Source organism: Rhinolophus hipposideros, assembly GCF_964194185.1.
Source record: "Rhinolophus hipposideros genome assembly, chromosome: 20".
In the NCBI taxonomy this organism is placed as follows: domain Eukaryota; kingdom Metazoa; phylum Chordata; class Mammalia; order Chiroptera; family Rhinolophidae; genus Rhinolophus; species Rhinolophus hipposideros.
This window is the reverse complement of record NC_138066.1, coordinates 40,144,402-40,171,204: the sequence shown is the minus strand read 5'-3', so window position 1 is coordinate 40,171,204 and position 26,803 is coordinate 40,144,402. Positions and strand designations below refer to the sequence as shown.

Below are 26,803 nucleotides of genomic sequence, written 5' to 3'. Positions count from 1 at the left end.
AAACCACTGAAACTACAAAAAGATTATTTCACTGGCAAATTTGCAGGATGCTTTGTTTTCTCTCTCTGAAAGAAACATACAAGCTAATCTTAAATACCACATTAAGCATTTTTCTACTCAGAAACCTTCAGTTGGACGCTGTTCTCTATCACATTGAGTCTTACTTCTTTGCTTGAATCTCAGAGCCTCCCACCGTCTGACCTCCCTTACCAGCCAGCTTTATTTCTCATCTCTCCTCCTTATACCTTCTGCTCTGGCCACTCACCTCACTGTCCAAGAATCATGCCACACTTTTCACTCCATCCATACCTTGGCTCAAGTGCTGCCTCCATTCTAAGCCAGTTCCTACCCATCCTTCAGGTCCCAGAAAACACCACCTCCTTCATGAAGCCTTCCTTGACTTTTCACCTTTTTCTGTGAGTTCCTTCTGAATTTAGAATTGGTACCACCCAATTGATTACTTAATTAAATGTTGTTTTGCATTTTGCTGGTATAATATAAATCTTACCTCTCCCATTGTGTCTTATTTTTATATTCCTTTATAGTGCCTAGTATGGGGTTGAAAACATAGTAGGCACATATATTTCTCAATTAATTTCCAGGTTTTATGACCTATTATTTTGAGTAGGAGGTATTTTCATGGATGAGATCCATTTTGATGGCCAAGTCTTTTGTATTCCTCAGATGTTCCTCCCAGCTCAAAGAAGAATGTGAATTCAAATAAAGGAAGAAGGAGAAATACACTGTAGCAAAACCATGCTTGAAAAATACCCAACTGAGGGCAGTCTCAACGTGCTACTAAACACTCAGTGGTCAACTTTTTTCAGTGGTCAACTTTTTTAAATCCAGCAATTTTGTGGCCACATACTATCTCCTTACTCACTGCCCACCACGCAAAACTCCATCCCAGAGAACACGATACACACTTATCCTCAAAATATGAAAATGCGTGGTTAACATCCATATAAACCGACAGTGATTTCCACAGCATACAAGGGCTTAATGTGCATTATACGAAATACCTAGCAAGTGTCAGAAGACACATCATGTTTGCCATTTCAGTAGATTGCGGCTCTAAGTTTCACCCAGAGGCCATTCCATAGGGGATGGGTAGGAATCATGAAGCAAGTTCTAAAGTGCCACATGCCTCTTATTCAGAGAGCAGACCCAATGGTTATCAAACATTATGAAGACTTTAGTCATGCAGGCCATTGTTGCTCTCAGAACAGTGTCTCAAGTTGGGTCATTCCAAAACTTGCTGGCATGAGAATCAGAGAGAAGGAGGCAGGTGGGAAAGAATTCTCTACAGAAGTCAATGGTAGAGATAGGTACCCATGGTATTTATGTACATGGCAGCCCAGCTGATTCTGAAAAGCATCTTGTGGCAAATGGAGAGCAAGGGTTTCCCTTGCTGATCCTGGAAGCCAGTCTTCAGGTGGAATTAAGCAGAAATGGGGTTAAGCTACAGTTTGATTCAGATGGGTGGGACGCGAGTCAAAAAAGAAAGAAAAAGTTACTGATCCCTGTTCTTTATTGTTGTTCAAGTTTACAGTTCAGATAAGCTCAAATTGTCCTGACATGTGAAGGACTTTGCTGTTCTTTGAGATTTTTTTAGATGAGAGAAAGTTTAGCCTGCTCTGTGCTACAACAGCATTCTGTGTAGAACATAACTTTGTATTTCTTGAACACATAAAGGTATCCGTCCTATCCAGAATGCTATTTATATAAGATGCCCTCGATCCCTCAAGGCAGGTTTTTGTTTGTTTGTTTGCTTGAGGCACAGTTTGAATGTGGACTTTGGGGCTAGCGCTCTGAAAATACTCATTTGCATCAACAGTCCCTTGGTCATCTTTCCCATGTTGTTACTGTTTGAGTGTTGAGGTTCACTGCCTTGAGCATTCTCTTTCATAATCTCATGAGACTACATTTATTTCAAATATAATAAACAGACAGTCTTCCTCTGGCACCAGCCTGACACTATTCTTTGCCTCTTCTCTCTTATTCATAGCAAGTCATGCTCTGATCTACGCTATGTCATAAGATCCACTCAGATCAGCCTTCCGTCACATGACACATGGCAAAAATGGGCTTTGTACACATCAATCTGAATTCAGTAGCACACCCTGGGGGAGAGAGGAGGGAATGCTAGTTGAGAACCAGTTTCCTAGGTCTTGGAAATGAGCCATCAGGCAAGAGTTGGAGAATGACTTCGTCTTTTTTGGCCCTGACTGCTTTAGTCCCCTTGCTCTTCTCATCATCTCTGTTCATTGTCACCTTGCCATTTCAGACTCAGTAGAACATAACTTTATATGTTCTCAGTGCTGTTAGATCCCAGTTTAAAAATCTAGCTATTTTCACGTCCCCGAGGAAATGCATCCCACGTCACAATCCTTGGCTCTCCATCTTCCAGGAGGTCTAACTAGGACCATTATAATGTTACTAAGTCAATTACTGCAGTGCCCAGTGCCACTTACATTCCCTAATGTAAATCCTTTCTTTTCCCAGTTTGAGTCTTTCTCTGATCTTTTGAGAGAGCCTAGCCTTGGGCAAGATTATATCTCTACTTTAGTATGGATGACGCCAGAAGCACAAGTTGGAGATCTTTAGAATATGTTAACTACAAAAATAGTGTTCCAGAATATATTGACTGATTTTGAAAATAACTTCATTTAGTTAACATGGCTTTATTAGGACTTTCTCATCATATTATCAATAGGGAACTTAAAAGTCTACACATGTATCATGCAATTTGGGTATTTATTTATTTATTTATTTATTTATTTATTTATTTTATGTTTTAGGCTTTGATTTTGAAAGAGAAATCTGGTTTTCTTCCCCCAAAGGAATAGCAATGTGTTATTGCCTCCACCTCCATGTGACATATTAACTTAGGAATATATGGGGAAGGAAATAAAAAAATGTAATTACTGTTCAAAATTACAAGAAGACAACACACAGTTTTAAAATCAACTTTAAATCAAAATAATTTATTATTGTTTGAGAATCTTTAAATGTTGTTAAATATTTGCCATTAGAGTTCTACTGTCTGAAAGAGAAATTGTACCATATTTTCTTAAGAGTAGATCAATTTCGACTGGCTATTTATAAAACTATCATAAATTATATAGCCTTCAGAAAAAAACAAGAGTCCAGTATAGGAACTGACCGATCTCTCTGTTCATATGTTGAACAGGTGAAAACCCAGTAGAATTTTTCACTGGAGCTTTTGATTTTCATTTCAACAGTGGGTAGTTACTGTTTAATAGTTAGCTGGTTAATTTTTAAAATGGCTGAACAGGGGTTCCAGTCAAAATGGTGGAGTAGGTAAATGCTGTGCTTGCTTTCTCCCATGACCATATTAAAATTACAACTAAATTATAGAACAACCAATCTGGAGAATGATGCAAAGACTAGTTGAACAGAAATCCAATAACTAAGGATATAAAGAAGAAGCCACTTCTAGTCTGGTAGGAGGGGCAGAAATGAAATGGGCTGGCCCCACACCCACGTGTGGCAGTCGAGAATTGGGAGGGATATCTCAGCTGCAGAGATGTCCTCTGAGGAGCAAGGGGTCCCAGCTCCACACCAGTGTCCTCAGCCCAGAGCACCAGAGCTGGGAAAAGCAGCCCCCACAATATCTGGCTGTGAAAATCAGAGGGGATTCCATCCATCTGGGTGAGACAGAAGGCAAAAAAAAAAAAAAAACCCAGGCATCCTCTTAAAGGACTCACTCACAGCATCTCTCATTCCCAGGCACTTATCCTGGGCTCTGGTGGAGGGACAGAAACTTGGAAGATGCCAGGGACATAAAGGGAGAGACTGAGTTGTATGGTTTCAGAGCAATGACTGGAGGGAAAACTGCCACTGTGTCTGTGTTGAGCCCTCCCCCAAATCTGAATTTTTGAATGCCACTCTCGTAAACACCACTCATCTCATACTGGTGACTCCCTGAGACCCTGCCCCACCCAACTTCCATACCAACCTGAGGCTCTTTTGGCGACTGAGCTTATGGACAGCTGGCAGGCAGTGACAGGCCTCACGGTGCCCTGGGCATTTTCCTGAGCTGTCCCAGGTCCAGAACTGGGGATGGCCAGCCCTGGTTCACAGCACGGCTTCTTATACACACCTCCAGGTCCAGCACAGGCAGTGACAAACTGCAGATTGCTTTGTAGCTCCTACCAGCTAGCCCAGGGCCAATCAGAGGCAGCAGCTAATCTTGGCCTTCACAGGAGCCCCTTCAAGAGGTCCCAGAACCAGCACACCTGGTGGCTGGTTTCAAACTGCAACAGAACATCACCCGATTATTTCCACAAGCAGCACATACAAAGGGTGGTCTTGGCAGGCACCAGAGGCCGCTGGGGCAAATCCCACTCCATGGATCAGTCCCTGCACAGCAGCTCATACACTATGGTCATGGCCAGTTCTCACAACCAGGAAGCCTAAGGGTCAATCCCACACACTGACATGCAATCAAGGCTCAACTACAACAGGAGGGCACACACAATCCACACAAGGGACACTCCTGGAGCATCTGGCTCAGGTGACCAGAGAGACTCCATCATTGGTCCCCACCGAACACCAACTACATAAGGCCACCCTGACAAGACTGAGAGACATAGCAGATCTACCTAATATACAGAAACAAACACAGAGAGGCAGCCAAAATGAGGAAATAAAAAAATCACATTTCAAATAAAAAATCAGGAGAAAGCTTTAGAAAAAGAACTAAATGAATTGGAGGCAAACGATCTACCAGATACAGAGTTCAAAACGTTGGTCATAAGGATGCTCAGAAAATTAGTAAGAATTTCAACAAATAGGTAGTAAGCATAAAAAAGGACATAGAAACCATAGAAAAAGAACAAGTCAGAAAAGAATACAATAACTGAAAGAGAGAATCCTAAAAGCAGCAAGAGAAAAGCAGTTAGTTACCTACAAGGGAGCTCCAATAAGACTGTCAACTAAGTTCTCAACAGTATCTTTGCAAGCTAGAAGGGATTGGCAGGAAATATTCAAAGTCATGGAAAGCAAGGCCCTTCAACCAAGACTACTTTGCCCAGCAAGGCTATCATTTAAAATTGAAGGAGAGATAAAGAGCTCCCCAGACAAGAAAAAGCTAAAGGAATTCATCACCACCAAACCATTATTACAAGAAATGTTGAAAGGACTTCTTTAAGAAGAAGGAATGGAAAGAACATAAATATGAACAATAAAATGGCAATAACTTCATAGCTATCAATAATCACTTTAAATATAAATGAATTAAATGTTCCAATCAAAAGACACAGGGTGGCTGAATGGATAAGAAAACAAGACCTATACATATGCTGTCTACAAGAGACCCATTCAGATTGAAAGACACACAGACTGAAAGTAAAAGGATGGAAAAAGATATTTCATGCAAATGGTAAAAAAATGGGGTAGCAACACTTACATCAGAAAGAAATAGACTTTAAATCAAAGGCTATAATAAGAGAGTTAGAAGGACATTTTATAATGATAAAGGGATCAAACCAACAAAGGGATATAACCCTTATAAACATTTATGCATCCAATATAGGAGCACCTAAATACATAAAGCAAATAGTAACCAACACAAAGGGAGAGATTGACAATAATACAGTCATTATAGGGGACTTTAACACCCACTCACATCAATGGATTCCAGACAGAAAATTAACAAGGAAACAGTGGCCTTAAATGATACATTAGATCAGATAGATTTAATTGATATTTTTAGAGCGTTTCACCCCAAAGCAGCAGAATATACATTCCTTACAAGGGCACATGGAACATTTTCCAAGATAGACCACATAAGTTTCAATACATTTAAGAAGCTTGAAATCATACCAAGCATCTTCTCCACCCACAATGGTACGAAATGAAATCAATTATTAAAAAAAAAACACTGAAAAACGCAAACACACGGAAGCTAAATAACATGTTATTAAACAATGAATGGGTTAACAATGTGTTCAAGGAAGATATCAAAAGATACCTTGAGACAAATGGAAATAAAAACAGGTGACCCCCACATCTATGGGACACAGTGAAAGTAGTCATCAGAGGGAAATTCATAGCAATACAGGCCTACCTCAAGAAACAAGAAAAATTTCAAATAAACAATCTAACCCTACTCCTAAAGGAACAAGAAAAATAACAGTAAACGAAGCCCAAAGTGAGTAGAAGGAAGGAAATAATAAAGATTAGAGCAGAAGTAAATGAAATAGGGTCTGAAAAATACAATACAAGAACTCAATGAAACCAAGAGCTGATTCTTTGAAAAGATAAACAAAATTGATAAACCTTTAACCAAACTCATCAGGAAAAAGACAGAGAGGATCCAAATAAGTAAAATCAGAAATGAAACAGGAAAAGTGACAATTGATACCACAGAAATACAAAGGATTATAAGAAAATACTATGAACAGTTATATGCCAAAAAATTCAACAATCTGGAAGAAATGGATAAATTCCTAGAAACACACAATCTCCAAGACTGAATAAAGAAGAAACAGAAAATCTGAACAGACTGATTACTACTAACGAAGCCCAATCAGTAGTCAAAAAACTCCAAACTAACACCCTGGTTCAGATGGTTTCACAGGTGAATTTTAGCAAACATTTAAAGAAGAATTAATGCTTATCCTTCTCAAAATATTCCAAAAAAATTCAAGAGGAGGGAAGCCTCCCAACCTCATTTTTCGAAGTCACGATTACCCCCTAATCCAAAGCCAGACAAAGACATTACATAAAAAGAATATTATAGGCCAATACCCCTGATGAACATTGATGCAAAACTCCTCAACAAAGTATTGGCTTACCGAATTCAGGAATACATTAAAAAGACCATGCATGCCCTTTCCTCAGCTGTCAGTAAGGTGCTCGGTCCTTCTAAGGAAGCTAAGTAAGGCTGCATTGGGATAAGGCCCTCACTTCATCTGGCTAGTAGCACCACGCCCGGCAGTGCTTGCCCAGCACTCGCCTGCATCATGGCCTCTGTGTCAGAGCTCACCTGCATCTATTGGACCTTCATCTTGCATGATGATGAGGTGACAGTCATGGAGGATAAGATTAATGCCCTCATTAAAGTAGCCAGTGTAAATGTTGAACCTTTCTGGCCAGGCTTGCTTGCAAAGGCTCTGGCCAATGTCAACATCGGGAGCCTCATCTGCAATGTAGGGGCTGGTGGACCTGCCCCCATTGCACCAGCAGGAGGTCCTGCCTTTTTTACCACTGCTGCCCCAGTTGAGAAGAAAGTGAAAGCAAAGAAAGAATCTGAGGAGTCTGATGATCACATGGGCTTTGGTTTTTTTTGACTAAACTTCTTTTGTAACATGTTCAATAAAAAGTTGAACTCTGGTCAAAAAACAAACAAACAAAGATCATACACCATGCTCAAATGGGATTTACTCCTAGGATGCAAGATTGGTTCGATATCTGCAAATCAATTAATGTGATATATCACATAAACAAAGTTAAAGATAAAAATCATATGATCATATCAATAGATGCAGAAATAGCATTTGACAAAATCCAGTATCCATTTATGATAAAAACTCTTAGCAAAGTGAGAATAGAGGGAATAACCCTCAACATAATAAAGGCCATTATGACAAACCCACAGCTAACATACTCAGTAGTGAAAACCTAAAAGCATTTTTGTTAAGATCAGAAACAAGATAAGAATGTCCACTTTCACCACATTTATTTAACATAGTATTGGTACTCCCAGCCACAGCAATCAGACAAGAAAAAAAAGTAAAAAGGTATACAAATCGAAAAGAAAGAAACAAATTCTCGTTTTTTACAGATGACATGATATTATATATAGAGATCCCTAAAATTTCAAAAAAAAACTATTAGAAGTGATAGATAAATTCAGTAAAGTAGCAGGATACAAAATTAATATTCAGAAATCAGTTGCCTTTCTATACACCAACAAATTATTAGAAAGAGAAATTAAGAAAACAATCCCATTTATAATTACATCAAAAAAATACCTAGGAATAGGGATGGGTCCAGTGGCTCATGCTCCTAACTCCAAAGGCTGCCGGTTCGATCCCCACATGGGCCAGTGGGCTCTCAAACCACAAGGTTGCCGGTTCAACTCCTCAAGTCCCGCAAGGGATGGTGGGCTGGGCCCCTGCAACTAGCAACAGCAACTGGACCTGGTACTGAGCTGTGCCCTCCACAGCTAAGACTGAAAGGACAACAATTTGACTTGGAAAAAAATCCTGGAAGTACACACTGTTCCCCAATAAAAAAAGTCCTGTTCCCCTTCCCCAATAAAATCTTTTTAAAAAAAATACCTAGGAATAAATTTAACCAAAGAAGTAAAAGACTTGTACTCAGAAAAAGGCTTGTACTCAGAAAATTATAAGACATTGAAGAAAAAAAATTGAAGAAGATACAAATAAATGGAAGCATATATCGTGCTCATGGAGAGGAATAATTAACATCATTAAAATGTCCATATTATCCAAAGAAATTGAAAGGTTCAGTGCAAAATACCAGTGGCATTTTTCACAGAACTAGAAAAAATAATTGTAAAATTTATGTGGAATCATAAAAGTCTCCAAATAGCCACAGCAATCTGGAGAAAGAAGAACAAAGTTGGAGGTATCATACTACCTGATATCAAGGGACTACAAGGCTATACTAATCAAAACAGCATGGTACTGGCATAAAAACAGACACATAGATCAATGGAACAGAATAGAGAGCCCAGAAATAAACCCACACGTAGATGGTCAATTAATCTATTGCAAAGGAGGCAAAAATATACAATAGGGTAAAGACGGTCTATTCAATAAATGGTGTTGGGAAAACTGGACAGATACATGCAAAAAAAATGAAACTAGACCATTTTCTTACATTATATACAAGAATAAACTCAAAATGAATTAAAGACTTAAATGTAGGACCCCAAACCATAAAATTCCTAGAAAATATAGGCAGTAAACTCTCGGACACTGCTCTTAGTAATAGTTTTTTCTGATATGTCACCTTGGGCAAGGGAAATAAAAGAAAAACTAAATAAATGGGACTACATTCAACTAAAAATTTTTTGCACAACAAAGGAAATACAAAACAAAAAGCCAACCAATAAATGGGAGAAGACTTTCACTAATGATACATCTGATAAGGAGTTAATATTCAAAATTTATAAAGAACTCATGCAACTTCGCACCAAAAATATATATATATAATCCAATCAAAAATGGGTAGAGGACCTGAAAAGACATTTCTCCAAAGAGACACAGATGGCCAATAGACGTATGAAAAGATGCTCAACATCACTAATCATCAGTGAAATGCAAATTAAAACCACAGTGAGGTATCACCTCACACCTGTCAGAATGGCCATTATCAATAAATCAACAAACAACAAGTGCTGGCCAGGATGTGGAGGTACTATTGGTGGGATTGCCAACTGGTGCAGCCACTATGGAAAACAGTATGGCGGTTCCTCAAAAAATTAAAAATAGAACTACCTTATGACCCAGCAATTCCACTTCTGGGTAGCTATCCAAAGGAATCCAGAACACTAATTCAAAAATACATATGCACCCCTATGTTCATTGCAGTATTATTGACTATAGCCAAGATATGGAAGCAACCTGTGTCCATCAATAGACAAATGGATAAAGAAGTGGTACACATATACAAAAGACTATTACTTGGCTATAAAAACAATGAAATCTTACCATTTACAACAACATGGATAGGCCTGGAAGGTATTATACTAACTGAAATAAGTCAGATAGAGAAAGACAAGTACCATATGATCTCACTTACATATGGAATCAAAATAAATGAGCAAACAAAACACAAACAGACTCATAGATGCAGGGAACAAGCTGATGGTTGCCAGATGGGAGGGGGTTTGGGGGCAGAGTGAAAAAAGGTGAAGGTATTAAGAAATACAAATTGGTAGTTACAAAATAGTCATGGGGATATAAAGTATAGCATAGGGAATATAGTCAAAATATTGTAATAACTATGTATAGTGCCAGGTGGGTAGTAGACCAGTCAGGGGGACCACTTTGTAAATTATATAAATGTCTAACCACTATGCTGTCTGTACACCTGAAACTAATATAAAATAGTATTGAATGTCAACTGTAATTGAAAATTTTTTTAAAGGAGGGGAAAGATGAAGGGAAATAAGACGTTCAAATTTCCAGGTGTAAAACAAATAAGTCACGGGGATGTAATGTACAGCATGGGGAATATAGTCAATAATATTGTGATAGCATGGTACCGTGTTTCATGGTTGCTGGACTTATCATGGTGATCACTTCTTTAGGTATATAAATGTTGAATAACTGTTCAGGTGTACACCTGAAACTAATATAAATATTGTATGTTAGCTATAGTTTAATAAAAATCTTTTTAAAAAATGGTTGAACGTTAATTAATGGCCAGCTGCAAAAGTCAACACTTACATGGCACTTACTGTGTGCCTGGCACTGTTCTAAGTGCTATGAACATACCTTAACTCATTTAATCTTCAGAGAACCCACAACAGGGGAATACCATTGTTTACAAATGAGAATATCTGTGACACAGAGAGAAGAAATAACCCAATGTCACACAATGACAACATGGAAGAGCCAGGGTGCACTCCCAGGAAGCTGGACTCTGAGTCTTAAATATCACACGTTCGTGTCAGAATAAGTTACTACAACTTCTTCCCAAGGATTCCACCCAAGGATCTGCCTCCCCAGAAAATAGATGAGTTTTCATGAGAGGATAGATGAGAATGGCTGAGTACATCAGAGGACATGAATAAACACACAAAAAGTTCAAGTGATTTGCTTAAGATTATTCAATGAAGCAAGCAGGAAAATATCCAGTAGCACATTCATAAGTATTTTAGTTCTTGCCACTGACAAAACACCCACTTCCAGCTGCAATTTCTGGACTATTAAGAATGTTTACTAATTGGAAGTAAGGTTGATGGAACCAGAAACCAGAGAAGGATATACTTGGGACACAGGTGCACGATTCCATATGTAATATGCCAAGCTTTCTTTCCCTTCTTCGGTGCTATTAAAGGCTCAAGGATGATGGATGGGTGAAGGAAGCATAAACTTGGCTTAACACCCCATCTGATAAAGAGTCTCTTCACCAACTCCTCTCAACTCACCACTGCCTGGGGCAAACAAAGAATGTGAGTAGTTTCTGGAAGAAATTCTGTCCCACGTTCACTGATGTTCTTGCCTATTACGATCTTAGGTGTCATAATTAAAATTTGCCAACACTTCCCTTTCTAAGAATGAAGAGCCTATTTCGTGTTCATAAATGACCTAATGCTTCATCTTTGACATTTCGGAATAATTTTCAAGGATTTATAGTTAAATTCCAGAATCAAAAAGGAAAAGGGAGAACAACCAATTCATTATGTCCTTTCCTTTTCCTGTCCCTTTATCTGAGGGTGGTCTGTTTTCTGAAAATGTAGGGAGAAACAATAATTGTTGGAAGGCTGCATCCAGACACTAATTTACAAAACATGATTTACAGCCTTGGTGGATGACCACCTGTCCACCTGTAGATCTCATCTTCTTTAGAGAAGACGGACGAGTAGGGGTTTTTTTGAGGGTTTGCAGTGCACCCAATAATTCAAAGCTATTCGGAGTATTTTCCTGAGTCAGGAGACTTGAAATGAAAATGTCACAACTGTCAGTGAACACGATGAGCAAGATCCATACAAATTGCCACAGTTGGAGAAGTCGGGGGGCCATTAATTTAGCATCCTGTGTCTACAAAACACTGCATTTTCAGAAGACTTTTTAATACTGGACTACAATGCACAACGTAGGAGAATTTGGTATCAGTGGTAGGAGAATTTCGGGGTGGATGTGGGGGGAACCTTGTGGTTTTGCTTGTTGCTGAGTGTATCACCTAGCAAATCTTACTAACACCAGGACCTAAACCATAAGGCAGAACTTAAATCACCCTTCAAGACCAGGTTTCTCATAAGCCATTTACATTGTTTTCATCATTTCTTTGGTGGGTGGAAGTGTGGCAAAGTATTAAAACTATCAAATGCCTGGATAATTTTTATTGCCTCTGCAAGGCTGTGTTGAGATATTCGGACACTGCAGGAATCATGATTTGTCTGTGGGTAGATTTATACTGACTTCTTTATAGCAGACTGACAAGTAGGGGGCTTTTAAAAAGATTAGTCTGTCTTATGTTGCACCCAATAACTCAGAATATTAAACTGAGGTCTGAGTTATTCAGTCCCAACACACTATCTAAATTTCCTTTTCATTGTCAAGTATAGGATTAACACAAGAAACGTTTTTTTGTTCACCCACCCCCAAAGTAGTTCAAATTACAAATAGCAAGAAGTTTAGAAGCACTGCTAGTTTCTCCTGCTTTCATATGTAGCTTTTAACATGAGCTGGTTTACTGGTCATCAAATTACTTAAGGGTCAGAAATGCATTCTTTTCATAATGTCCTACAAGATGGATCCATAGGTGTGCATTCTTTTTATAATGTCCTACAAAATAGACTCATTAACTTTTCTATTATTTCTAAATGATAACACCAAGTTCTGGTGAAAGGGCTATTGAACACACACGGCAGTTTGCTTCAGTGTTATTGATAGAGGAGTCACTGCATTTGGCTTGTCTTTTTTCCCCTCTGCCCAGCGAAGATGACGTACTAGGCCACTGATACTCAGACACCTTTCATTTTCGATAGAGTTCTGGTGAGGAGGATCCTCTAGCCGAGCCACGATTATCTACCAAGAATTCTGTGGTTAAGTGTGATTCCAAACTTCCAGCAATTGACCAAACATCAGTCAAGCAGAAACATAAAAGTACCATGACTATCAGGAAACCAGAGAAAGTGGGCCCCAGCAAACCATCTTCAGGTGAGTGCTGGTTTGTTAAAATTCACAAATTCTAAAATCCTAGTATTAAAAGTAATGACAACAATCAAATTGGTGAATGTTGGTGACACCCAGTGTTTTCCAAGTGGCTAACTCAGGTTTTGGAGGGTCTGATGATCTTATACAAACACTAAAAGGCATTTCAGAGTAGGTCAGGTCGAGGAGGCGTGAATTATGCAGAGTAACTGTCTCCACTGCCAGCCTTTTCTGCCCAATCATTGGCTTTGTGTGGCACTGGCCTAGAACTGCCTCCTTTTCATCTTCTTTGCCCTTCTGGGGGGATAAAGGCATTTGGCCCCAGGTATCAAGTTTTATGACTCAAGCAAGAGCATGAAGAGAAGCTTTTATAAGCATCTGAATGGCATAATTTATAGCTGAGAAAGAGCAATAAAGTCCTCGACTTCTGGGGTTGTTCTCTCTGGGAGAAAGGGGGCTTGATAAATTCTCCCTTTTGTGCAATTTGGTAAATAATTCACTCTTTTGCTGCCTTTGAAGCAAAGACCAGTCTTCTGCTCGGGGCAGGAGTGATTTAATAGTATCCAGAAAGGGGATAAATTCAACGGAAACTTTACAGTCCCTCGGGCTGATCCCCATTAAAGCCAACCTCTGTAGGACACACTCGATTCTTCTGGGAACTGCTGTCCAAGTTGGGATAACCAGGCAGAAAGGTCTGCCTTCTGCTTGCCGTGGAATGGAAACGATCCAAATTAACTGCCAACAAATTCGTCAATCGTGTGCAATTTACTTACATCCTCATCACAGCTACTTTCTAATCTGAAATAGCTCCTGTATGCAACCACCCGCCCAGTTGTCTTAATGCATTTTTAGAAAATGGCAGCTGTCTATTAACCCCCCACATTTTATTGCTTTCATGAAGTAAAAAAACAAATTGACTTCTGAAATAAAGTTCTTTCAGGCAAAGCCCCAACTCTTTTCCCTTATTTAACCAGGGGACTGTATCCTAATAGGTAATTTCTCATTTCGAAGATTCTTAGTAGGAATTGAATTTTTAATTCAGCTGTTTAAGAGTGAAATAAGGCAGAGAAGATCATTCCCCAAATATTTCAAAATATATGTTGCAATTTATTGAATTGAGGATATTTTGATAGAAAAAAAATGAATTTAAGTTTAAATAATGCAAGTCCATCACTCGATATAATGTTGAGCTTGCGTGCTAAAACTAACCGGGTAGCTATTCACATGGTATGCTTTGTCATCTGGGGAGATTTTAGCTTGTCTGATTAATACAGATATGAGTTCTCCATATGTAACTTACAACACTGACAAAAAGGATGGATTAATTCACTTTACATTCTATAAAACATAAATCTGAAGAATTACTAGATTGGAAAACATCAAGGTTTAGGCAAGAAAGCAAACGTGGCAGGAAGATTATCTATTTCATCAAAGGAGGGATGTTACTTGTAGTAAAAGCCTTTAAAAAACCACCCACCTTATCGTCATATTATGGCCCCAGACTATGTCCGAGACCCATGCCGACGTGAGCTGGACTGTGGCCTGGCTGTCCTGCGAGGATAGCAGTCCTGCTGATTGACATCCATCGCTACAGAAGCCAAATCTGTTGTGCAGCAAACTGGGATGATTATGAAGTTGGCTAAAAGCAAAGCCTTGGTGTGTTAACATCCACGCAATTTACATGTGTAGACTCATTGTCAGAGTTCCTTAATTAGCATAGCAAAATGAGAGCCCAGAGACAGGGCAAGAATTTAAGCTGAGTCTGTCCAGGAAAAGTCCAGTTAACTGGTGGTGACAATACAGAAAAATCAGATAAACACTCTGCTATTACAGGAAGAAAAAAAAAAATTGGGGACCTGAATTATCTGGACATGTTGATCCAATTCACCAGGTGAATTTATAGTTTCCTGCTTTTCTTCACCTCTGGAGAGAAAGATTTTTCCTAACGCATTCTGGGGGCAATCCAAAATTGGCAGTGAGTCATCAAACTCCTTCCCATGTCAGACCTCAGTTTCTGTGCAAAACTGAGGCATCAAACACAGTGAAATCCCTTTGCAACATCTGCTTGGTAGGTTAACCTTCCCTATAGTGTTATGCCAGACTTTTACTGAATTAACGTAGCTGGGGATGTGGTTTGATTTACATTGACTTACAAATCTATGTAACGATGACTCGTATTGCAGAGTTTTTCCTTATATGTGAACTGCCATCAAGAACCCCTAAAATGGCTATTTACAATATAGGAAATATCAGTGCCCTCTACAAATAGATTTATAACTGAGAATGCATCAGATTTTCTTTGTTCTTCACACTGCGTTAGAAGGAATTCGCGCATTTTAAATTAAGCTCCTATATTCCACAGAAATGTTTCTAAATGAGCTGGCTTGTGCTTCTTCTTGCTATCTCTATGCAGTGTGGGGTGTGTGGTTTATGGGTGAGCAAGTGCTTTGGAGTCAAAATGCTTAGACAAGCAGCTGGGCCCCATTTCTTATTCACTATGTACCTTTGGGCAAGTAATTTCTCTGTGCCTCAGTTTCCTCATCTGCAAAATGGGGGAGGGAGGTCAAAACAAATCCTACCTGCTAGGATTGCTGTGATGATTCAATGGTAAAACGTATGCTCAGCTGTTAGAAGGGTGCCTGCCAACATAAGCCCTCGGTATATTCTAGCATTATGAATCAAGCACATGAGAGCTGCATTTCATAGGAAGAATGAACTAGGAAATTCTGTTTTCTTTGTCTTACTGTTGTTCCTTTCCCTCTAATCGTTTTCCTCCTTTGCCAAAGATCAGAGTTGTATTTTTTAAATTCTACCATAAATGCAGGTACAGACACTTTACACCCTGAATTTCCAAAGCAAAACACCAAATGGGAAAAGATGAATAGTCAGAAAGCATTTACCAAGCCAGAGATTTGCTTTATCTCCAAAAAGACATGGAAAATCCAGACAGAGTTAAGACCCAGCTGGGTCTGATGTGCAACCGATTCAGAAATCCTATTTCATGATCAAGGTGAACACTGACATAGGGTGAGAAGTAAGCCTGGCAGAGTTACACAGTCTGATTTCAGAATTCTGTATGGACCCGTGAGAAGCAGAGCAGTAGGCAGGCCCAATGAGCATAGGGACACAGGGAAGTGCAGAGAGCTCGGTGACCTCCAGCTCTTGGGCTCCTCCTGCTCCCCAGACCCTTCCCAGCCTGAGCCTCAGCTGGAAAGAAGCCACCTCTCCTTTCCAGGCATTAGAGGCATCCAACAGCCATCGTGTTACAGGGTTCTGGCTCCTGGAGGGAGTCCTCAAGTGCTCTCTACCCCAGTGCCAAGCACGTGGGAGGTGAGGGTGCCCTCTCCTGCCCTCTCCTCTCACCCAGCACTTGGGCATAGTTCCCTAGTTATATGCCAGGAAAACACATCTGGATGGGGTCCTGTTAGCCTGCTTCCAAAATCTTGCCCTTTAAAGCAAAGCCAGCACTCTGAAATTATCCTCCCTTATTACTGAGTGGGGTCATTACCATACTCAGATTTGTAAGAGCAGTAAAACATATTCAGCCTAATAGTTGCTTATCATGAAGACATGTTCTTATAAAACCAAGGAAAAGCAGTGAATTCAGATCTATAAAGATAAACATCTAAAATAACTCTGTTAAATTCGGAAATATCTGTTGGAAGTGCAGTTTGGAAAAGAAATTTGAGGCAAATCCCAAATCCTCATAACTTACTTTGCAAATAAATTCTGATGAAGATTTTCTCTGAAAGGTCAAGATTAATAGCAAGTCCACTGGTGTCCAACAACTTTCCAAGCCTTCTGCCCAAGTCAGAAAACAACCAACATAAGGGAATGCTCCCTTTCTTACACAGATAATCATAATTCTCAGTCCATTTATGGTAACACTTCCAAGACAGAGGGGCTCAGGGGTGTTCAATTTGAGGTCCTGGCTCAGAATCCTAATCTATTACTTTATAGCCCTATAAATGTGAACTGGCAGCTTTTCCACACTCAGCTTCCTCATTAGCAAAATCGAGTTATTACCTGCCTCCTCAAGTAGACAGAAGGACTAAAATCCTGGGTGTAGACTGGGCCTTAGGTAAAGGTTAATCCCCAGTCCTCCCTCTGTTTATAAAGTCTGCTCCCATAGGCTGCTCTCAGGTTAGCACCTTTATAAGAGAAATGGTAGTTTGTGGCGTAAGAGGGGTTGTAACTTGATTAGTACCTATTTTAACTATTTGATTATCAATGATGACAACTACTTTCCAGTATCTATGGGATACTAGCAAATATGTTTACCTGCCCCCACTGTCCCAGGGCACATAATGGAGGGCTGCACGGGTTTGCTTACCCATCACTCATTCATTCAGCACTTCAGCATTCATTTACCGCACGCTTACCGGCAGCCACTGCATGGGTCCCAGGGATACAGAGATAAAACACACAGGACCTGCCCTCCAGGGGCGCACAGCTTAGTGGGAGGGCAGGACACCAACACGCCCTGACCAAGGTAAGTTCTAAGAGCTTGGGGTGCCGTGAGTGGGGTGCGAATCCTGAAAGACAAGGAATTTAACCACAGGAGGAAGGCGAGAACCATGTGCCCAGCAGGATGTACTGAGTGCGCAAGGGCGTGGAGGAGAGAGAGACTGACAGCAGACACTGAGGAACGACAAATCGTCTAGGGCCTTGTGTCTCCAAGTGTCCGCAGACTAGGAGCAGAGGCAGCACCTGAGAGCTTGTTAGAAATGCAGGACTTCATGTCCCAACCCAGACTTATTGCATCAGAACTTGCCTTTAACAAGATCCCTGCACCTCTATGTTTGAGAAGCTCTGATTTAGGGTCAGGCTACAAACCAGGAAGTGGAGAGTCTAAAGTGGACACCCTATAGGTAGGCAAGGACCAGGTAGGTCCTCAAGGGCCTTGGAGCAGGCAGTAACGCGGTCAGATTGGCATCTTAATTTAAAAAAATGTTTTTTCCCATTACAGCTGACATTCAATATTACATTAATTTCAGATGTACAGCACAGTGGTTAGACATTTACATAACTTACAAAGTGATCCCCCCCCCCCATAAGTCTAGTACCCACCTGAACATCAGGATTTTAAAACCTGACTCCGGCCATAGCCCAGAAAGGGGACTGGTTGGGAGGACGAGGGCAGACACAGGCCGGGAGACCAGACAAGCAGTAGTTGCAATGGACCCAGAGACAAATGAGGAGGGCTTGACCTGCAGCAAAAGCAGAGGGGATAGAGAAGAGGGCCCGAGCTTGAGAGGTGCCGAAGGAAGTAAACCTGGAGGAACTGGTGACTGTTGGATGTGGGGATAAAGAAAAAGGAGGAATTAAAAAGAACTCCGAGTTCTGGCCCAGAAAACTAAGCCAAGGGTGGTTGCCTTTGCCAAGGCTGAAAAAGTGAGAAGAGGGTGGGTCCCATTCTGTGGGCGTTGTCTTTGAGGGGCAGACAGGAGGTCCAGGAGGAGACGCCAGGAAGCTCCCCGATAACCAGGTCTGCTGCTCAGCAGAGATCCACGGCCGCCAGTAGGAATCCCTGAGCCTATGCTGAACAAAAGACAGGTGAAACCACAAGTGTATTCCCTGCGAGAACAGATGGAGTAAAAAGAGTGATGATAAAAGAACCTTGAGAGATAAGAACAGTTAAAGGAAGAATGGGAGAAGACAACTGCAGAAAAATGATCTGAGAAGTAGGAACCACTGCAGGAGCCAAAGGAAGCATCTGGAAAGGAAGGAGTAGATAATAGCGTCAGATCCTACAGAGGATTCAGGTAAATAAGGACTGAGACCCCTCCCATTATAGGGACAGGCATACCTCAGAGATACTGTGGATTTCGTTTCAGACCCCCTGGACTAAAGCGACTATTGCACTAAAGCGAGCCATAATCTTTCTGCTGGTGGAGGGTTCTACCTTCCATTTGTAAAACACTCAAAACCTGTGAAGCACAATAGAACAAAGCACGGTAAAATGAGACAAGCCTTTAATGGTTTTCAACTGGATGGTTACAACGATTTTAGAATTGGAACTGATTTTAGATGCAGCATTTCCTAAACTTCTCTGATGATAAGAATCACCAGGAAGGTGTTTAATTAAAATGCTCATTCCTGGTTCCCCTTTCTGACCCACAGCACTAGAATCTCCAATGAAGGGGTGTGCAAAACTGTGCTTTTAACAAGCACTCAAGGTGATTCTCCTCACAGAGGTTTGGGCACCTATCTCAGAGTTTTGCTCCTCATGCTTTAAAGTTCCTGAGAAACACCCAGAGACCTAGATAAACTACAGGTTCTGATTCAGTAGGTTTGGGTGGGCTGGGTTTCTGCAGGTCTCAGAAGCTCACAGATGATTTCCATGTTGCTGGTCCAAGGACCACCTTTGGAGGAGCAAGGCTAGAGAGAACACCTGCCTCATTTTGCAGATGAGGAAACAGTTTTCAGGAAGATAAGCAAGTGATCCAAGGTGACCCACCTGGTTAGTGGCAGAGCTGAGAGATTTGTCATGCATGAGGGGGTCTCTGATCATGACTTCTCTGTCAGGTGCCCATATTCTGCCTCCAGCAAGGCTGGCAGATTGAGTGTGAGGTTAGTGAACAAATCATTAACTTCACTTGGACACCTCCCTCGTCCACCTGCCTTTCCCATCCTTGGTCCCTCTCCCTTCTCATGATCCCACCAGGATTTCTCTGCATCTTTCTCTTTTCCCAAGCTTCCCCTCTGCAGCAGAAAGGCCAGATTAAGGCATGACCACAACCTCCAACCAGGGGCAGCTGGAGGATTGGGCGGGGAGAGCCTTACCTAAGTGAGATCCTGCCGGCCACCATATGTTGCTGCCAGAATAGCTAATTACACTGGCTGTGGGAGCAGAAAAGGCAGCGAGAGCTTCCACATGGGAACTTAGTGGGGAAAGAACTTTCCTGCATCTGTCAGGGACTCCAGAGACTATTGGCTGGAAAAGGGTGTGATGGTGGTTGATGCCATTTCACGGGTTAACTCCTCCACGACCTTGGGATCCAAGCTAGGCGCCTCCTGTCCCATTAAACCTGGAGACACCACCCCCGAAGAGCAATTTTTGAGTTTTGATTCATTCACAGACTTTTTTCTCACCTTTCCCACTGTGAATGCTGCTTCTTGACTGCTCTTTTTCTTTTGTGCAGGTGACAGCAGCGAGCTTCCGCTGTTCTGTGTTGAATATTCCCCTTACTGCTCCATCTTTGCTTTCTCCCCTGTCATGCAGCCCAATAGTAGTTACTGCTGCCTCGTCCTGCCACTAGTGCCACCTGCCACCCCAGTAGCCCAAGACTCTTCCCCCCATCTCCCTCCAGTTTCCTTGCCCTCCTTCATGAGACCCACTGCCTCCTTCCTGGACCCGGGACCCGAGTCTCCAGCAGCCCTGTGCTATTTCCCAGTCTCCTGCCCCACCCGGGGGGAGACCCCAGTGCTGTGCCTACCTGGCCCCAGAAGGCCCAGTAGAATTTACCTCCTGTGGTAGGTCACCCTCGGCCAGGCACACAGCACAGTCGAGTCAGGAAGAGGAGAACATCAGGCTTCCAGAAGGCAGGTAGACAGGAAGGGGCCCAAAGGGCAATGCCACGAACCACCACCACCAGGAGGGGAGGTGCGCAGGGGAGCAGGAAGGCAAGACAGCTGCTACCACTTCATTCAGCGCCCTTCTAGCACTGAGGAATGAGCGACCAATAAAATCCCGTCATCTCTGGAGACTCATTTGATTTCTTCACTCCTGTGTCTGGCACACTCTGGAATGTTACCACCAGAAACCGAACGGGCTCTTCCCTGTCTGATCATGGGAGGCAGCCCTGAGAGGGGGACACTGGGCCAGGGCCCTGGGAATGCACAGGCTGGAACTGCAAACCCTTTCAGAGCCACACAGAGGAGGGACAAATTAAAGGGCTCAGTCACTGTTTACATTCCCTTTTCTGCCTACTTATTAGGTACTACATTTCCCAAAATCAAAAAATCCCACCTCCTGGGTTCAAAAATAAAACATACTTATGGTACATAATTAAGCTTTAATTAAGATCTCCTCTGGGTATGTGAGACAACACACATTTCCAGCACACACAAATAGGCAAATAGACGTGGCCTATTATTTGTGACTGTACAGAAAGCTGCCTATTACACCAAGGAAACATAAGCACTGGCAATTGAGCTATAATTCTCCCCACAATCTAAATTAAAGGAAGCAATATAAATTTTTAAAAGGCATCTCTTAGAACCTTGGCACCTCCTCAGCACCAGGCATTCGCGTCAAGGTAGTGAGGGGGAGGGGTGAAAGTTCGGGAATTTGGGGCCTTCTCATTCTTTTTGTGGGTCAAGAACTGTATCTGTGTATGGTGAGTGATCCGAGGAACTGAACAACTGTAAGGTGCATGGAATTAATGTGAACCGTGAAACGGACCTGATGCCCAGTTATCAAGGGCTTGTATAAATAAGAGATTTCTACCTTTATTTCCTTTCCTGGTCCAATTCAGAACTATTCAGTCAATAATTACAGTGCCCCAGCATTGTCAAGAGAACTGAGGCGAGACAACTTTCATCTAAACAGCTGTTTGGTTTCTTTGCTATTGGAGGCGTCACCTTGCTCAGATACTATTATAGAACAACAAAGTACGGGTTTCATGTTGTCCCAAGCAAACCACGATCTTCCCAAAATTCACAGACAAACTTCAGGTTATTGAGTTGCCTGGTGGACAAATCTCCTGAACACAGTGCCCTCCCTTGTCTGTGAGGCAAAAGGCCTGTCCTACTACCTGAAGAGGGAGTTATCTTTCATCTTCCACTGTAAATGTGACTTGGTCTCCTTGCAAATTAATCTATGGACCGTTCCATGGTCAGGACAATCCTGGAAATGCCCCAAAGGTCTGACGTTTGGTTCACTTTGGGGAGTGTGTGAAGTGACTGGGAACTGGAGTCCAGATACATAAAAACTATGCAGTGTAAGGCACCTCATTAATGACTACAGTTACAGACGGAGAAGAAGGAACAGTTCACAAGAATTAGCTTTCCATAGAACCTAAAGGGTTTCACAGGGTACAGCCAAATTAGATTATAATCTTTAAGGTTATCACCAAAAGGTCTTACTCATCTCTGCGCATCCTCAAATTATGGCAGAGCAAAGACACACAAGTATTTGTTGAACAAATTATAATAAAAAGAGAGTTGCTATTTGCCTTTTGGATTTTGTGAAAGATTTGAGGGAGTCAGGAATGAAGGTTGCTGAATAAGTTAGTCTCAACCTATGAAGCCTGCATAACAACAAGGTCCTGGTCAAATTCAGTTCTCTCATGGGAGTGACTTCAGATTTCCAATTATTATGACTATTTATAGTAGAAGCCACAGCTACCATTTTTAGCAGCTAATAAGTACCAGACACTGTGTTAGATCATTTACATACCTTAGTGATAAACTTTACCCTAGCACAACAAGATAGGAATATTCCCATTTTACAGATGCCAATACTGAGGTTCAAATTGCCAAAGGTCAGGGGATTCTGCCTGCACCATCAATGGTGATGTCTTCACTGCCAAGCCTGGTAAAACAATCTCTAGTCATTCAGCTTCGTTACTTTAGTTTGCTGAAAACTTGATTAGAGGAGACATGGTAATGGAAATAATTTAAGAGATCTGACGCTTTGAAGAAAGCACTTTTTTTTTTTTTTTTTTTTTTTTTTTAGAAAGCACTTTTTTGAATAAGACAAGAAAATCACCTACTACCGTAAGCCACCTTGGGTGTTTTGCACAAGAAAAAAAAATTTGTTCTACTTCTGGGATTTCCCCATAGTTTCAGCTGAATGCACCTTCTCGAGCCCTGCAGATAGTACTAGGTGGGTAATATTTGTCCTGCAGGGAGTGCAAAGCAACACACAGGCTGGCTAAAACAGGGTCCTCAACCTTAAGGAGCTTACATTCCAGTTAGAGAGAAAAGACACACAGTAGGCAACTGCGGAATATTGAAATGCTAAAGGCCATAAGAACCCTGTACGTTCTGGCCAAAGCACAGTCAGAGCAGACTTGGTGGACATACAATTGGAAACAGACCTTGAAGGACCTACTGTCTGGCAGGCCCTCTGAGAGGGAGGGTCACTCCCCCTGAAGGTGAGTGGCGTGGATGGAGTGGAGGAGTAGACTGTGGGCATTGTGACTCTTCTACCGCCTGGGGTGTAAAGGAAAATTGGAATATTCTATGGGGGTTCCTGCTGGGAATCAAAGTGAAATGTTTGTGACTAGGACCTTTGGGCTGGGTCCCAAATATTCACTGGACTTGACCTGAGCCCCAAGCCGGCCCCTTCCGTGGTTTCTCCACCCCTTCCTGCCCCCCACTTCTTCCTCAGTAAATAAGAATCCTGCTGCTTTTTCCCCTGTCAGTCAGGTGAGAGGCAGGAGGCAGTTGTTGAATTCTGAGAGATGCAGAGGGATGAGGCCTCAAGGACAAGCAGCTGGATTGGAGGAAAGCAACTCTTGGTGCCGAGAAAGCTCCTCCCCCATTTCCCCTGTGTTGGGTCCCTTACTGTAAAGCCCCTGATCCCTCTCTCTCACCCTCCTCCTCTCACTCTCCTTTTGGTCTGGGAAATTGTGTCTAATAACCACCCTCCACACTCTAAAGAATGTATTCTCAATCTCTGGAGAGCTCTCACCTCTCCTTTCTGGTCACACCCGCAGCTTCTCTGGGCTCCACTAACTGGCCCTAAGCTGGACCCGACACCAGAGACAGCTTCCCTCTTCTAGTAAGTTTCCTGTGGAACATGATCCTGTCTGTCTCAGGCACAGAACTCACTGACTTCCCCTCCTGGGGCCTATCCGGGGAAAGTAGGTAGTACCTATCATTGTATGAAACTAGACTTCATGGGCTGCCAAGGAGAACTTCATTCCTTTCCTGAATGTGGAGGGAAACTATTCACGCAACCACAATTTACACTCTGGAACATAAATCCAGTTGTCTTCATGTGCCAAGAAAGCTGCTCTCTCGCACACAACACAGGGACCCTTCCCAGCTTTACCCCTGTTGCCTGCTGGCTACAGCTATTTGTGAAATTTCTGAACTGTCCAAAAGGGGATGAGCCAGGAAAATTCTCTTGGAAGGATTTAGTCCAGCTATTCACAATTTTAACTGCTTGTGAACTCAAGAACTTGTGGAGATGCATGGGAAATACAGAAACTCTTTCCCAAACTCACCCACACTGATGCTCAGTACCTGTGAAGAAGGAAATTGAGATTATTCTGACCAATCAGCAACCTAATTTGAAATGTAAATTAAAAATATTCATTGGCAGGAGCGGCCAGTTAGTTCAGTTGGTTAGAGCGCATGCTGTTAACCACAAGGTTGCCAGTTCGATTCCCACATGGGATGGTGGGCTGTGCCCCCTGCAACTAATATTGAAAACGGCGACTGGACTTAGAGCTGAGCTGTGCCCTCCACAACTAGATTGAAGGACAACAACTTGGAGCTGATGGGCCCTGGAGGGAAAAAGAAAAAAAAAAAAAAAAAAAATATATATATATATATATATATATATATATATATATATATATATATTCATTGGCAACTCAATCCATATTTACACTCTAGCTACCGTCTTCCCGTGCGTGTATCATCCCAGCACAGCGGAGGGTAGCTCAAAGGCAAGAAAAAAGGTATATGGTCCCCAATGCCCCCAATGCTTGGGACCCCATTGGAAGGCCATGTTAGCTAATAAACAACCTGAGGATATGAATATGCGGGTACAAAACAGGCTGTGATTCAAACTTGGACGACATGTAAGGAGCAGGGCGTTTGTGTGCCCCAACTGTAGAAGGTTCTGGATAGTGTTACCAGCAGGCTCATCCTAACCTCAATGAACTGGAAGCTAGAAACTTCAGAGCAAAAGACCCCTTCAGACTCTGCATTGCAGGTGTCATGGGTGCTCACTAATGGTTATAACAGCTTTGTAAAGTAGGTATTATTTCCATGTAACAGGTGGGGAAACGGAGACTCTGAAAAGTGAAGTGACTTGCCCAAGCCCCCATGGCTACAAGGGCATGGAATTAGGTTTCAAATCCAACTCTTCTTCCAACTCTTCTCTGACCTCCTGGGTCCATTCTCTTAACTGCCTTCCCTATTGCAGGCCCTCTGAGCATTCTTTATACAGGTGATGTTTTCCTGTAAAAAATTATTGAAAAGATTTTGCACCTTTCAGCAGCCCAGGCACAACAGATTTTATCAAGGAAGAGGAGGCCAAACCTGGGGAGACTGACCGTCAGCCCAGACACACATTGCCCAAGCGCATCTGGGGACAGAAGCAGATGGAAATCACTGCTGCCTGCGAAGGTGCCGACCCTCAGGGGAGCCGGTAAGGACCCAGGGCTCATGCATCTCGTTCCTCAGAGAGGAGAACTGACTTGTGCTGTTACCTGATGAATTCTATACGGTTTTTTAGACACTTGTGCTTTTATGTGAAGGGGAGTGCACTTTAAAATGAAACACTTAAAAGACTTTAAGAGCAAACCACTGGGTCTAGTTTCCTTAAGTTAGTGGGGAAAGGCAGGGCAGGGGGGAGTTCATTTTTTATTTTTCTCTGTCATTACTGCGTAAGCGTGACTGTGCATGGTTTTGAGTGGGTGCCCACCGTTAGGCTTCCAGAGAGGGCATTTGGGTGGTGGGTGATGATTGTTGGAGTTGGGGCATAAATGGGAGGTGGAGAAGCTCTGGGAATGTCTCACTTGGCCACAGTTCCCACCCACCTCCCAGGAGGGGAGGGTGGCTGTGTGTGGGGGGGCAAACTGCTCACATCCCACAGAGGTCTTCTCCCTCTGATCCAAGGTGTCAAGATCTAAATGTGTAAGAAATAACATCAAATGAATGTATGCTTTATTTCAAAATGCTCGTTTGGTGGACACCTCCTCTTTCAGTCCTGAGCATTCATCTAAGGCCTAAGCCGTGCTGCTCTGCTAACCCTGTTGCCCTCTCCTGTGGTGGCAGACAGAAGGACAGGGCCTACAGAACCTCGTGGGACTCAAGGAAAGCCACACTTGACAGCCAACCTTGCCATGGACCTGTTCTCCCTCTTGGGGGAACCACTGAGCATCACACTTCCTCGCCACCCACTGAACACAGTAGTCTTTATTTTAAAATATGTAAATGGACACCTGTAAATATAGAAGATGATAGCATTTGGATGGCTTGGAATTAGGGGCAGTTAGAGCATATGTGAACCTGTAGCACCTAGACATCCACAGGCACCAATGACCTAAGGCCTCCTGTCAGGAAGGGAAGGCCTCACTTCTAATTCCAGCTCTTTTTCCTCCTACCGTGTTTCCCCGAAAATAAGACCTAGCCAGACAATCAGCCCTAATGCGTCTTTTGGAGCAAAAATTAATATAAGACCCGGTCTTATAGTAAAATAAGACCGGGTCTTATATAATATAATATAATATAATATAATATAATATAATATAATATAATATAATATAATATAATATAATATAATATAATATAAATATCGGGTCTTATATTACTTTTTGCTCCAAAAGACACATTAGAGCTGATTGTCCGGCGAGGTCTTATTTTCGGGGAAACACGATAGCAGTGGAGCCTTGGGTGTCAAGTAGCCACTCTGGGTTATAGTTCTCTTGTCTTAAAATAAGAATAATGAAACCCATCTCATTGCATTGCTATAATAACTGAAGGAAATAATATACTGACCAGCACCTGGCTATAGTGGGCAGTGAACTGTTGTTCGTTTCTCTCCTGCCACCTCCCATTGGCCCTCGGTGAACTCTTGAATACTATATGAAAGGTGAGGTTTCCCATGCGTGAAACCGTCCTGGACCCCTGAGGCTCATACAGTCCTCCATCTGCACCCAGAAGACACCTTCCGTTATCCTGAGATTCATTGAGAATTTGTTTCAATTTGATGTTATATTCAGGGCTCCTTA

General features: G+C 42.1%; 2 protein-coding genes across 5 annotated transcripts in view; both read left to right on the top strand.

Moving 5' to 3' along the window:
• Positions 1-26,803, top strand: part of MARCHF10 (membrane associated ring-CH-type finger 10) — an 84,533-nt gene that overhangs the window by 27,888 nt on the left and 29,842 nt on the right. For 2 of the 4 annotated variants that reach the window (XM_081027312.1, XM_081027314.1), the window contains exons 4-5: positions 12,719-12,890; positions 25,066-25,218. In XM_081027312.1, coding sequence (XP_080883438.1) covers positions 12,719-12,890; positions 25,066-25,218 — 325 coding nt within the window. Of the gene's footprint in view, positions 1-12,718; positions 12,891-20,029; positions 20,480-25,065; positions 25,219-26,803 lie in introns of those variants that run through there. The other 2 variants (XM_081027313.1, XM_081027311.1) reach the window with 2 other exon arrangements.
• LOC308489256 (large ribosomal subunit protein P1-like) lies at positions 6,966-7,319 on the top strand (the record flags this gene model as incomplete). Its single annotated transcript, XM_081030152.1, has 1 exon — positions 6,966-7,319. Exon 1 carries the CDS (start codon positions 6,993-6,995, stop codon positions 7,317-7,319), a length of 327 nt encoding a protein of 108 aa, XP_080886278.1. The 5' UTR covers positions 6,966-6,992.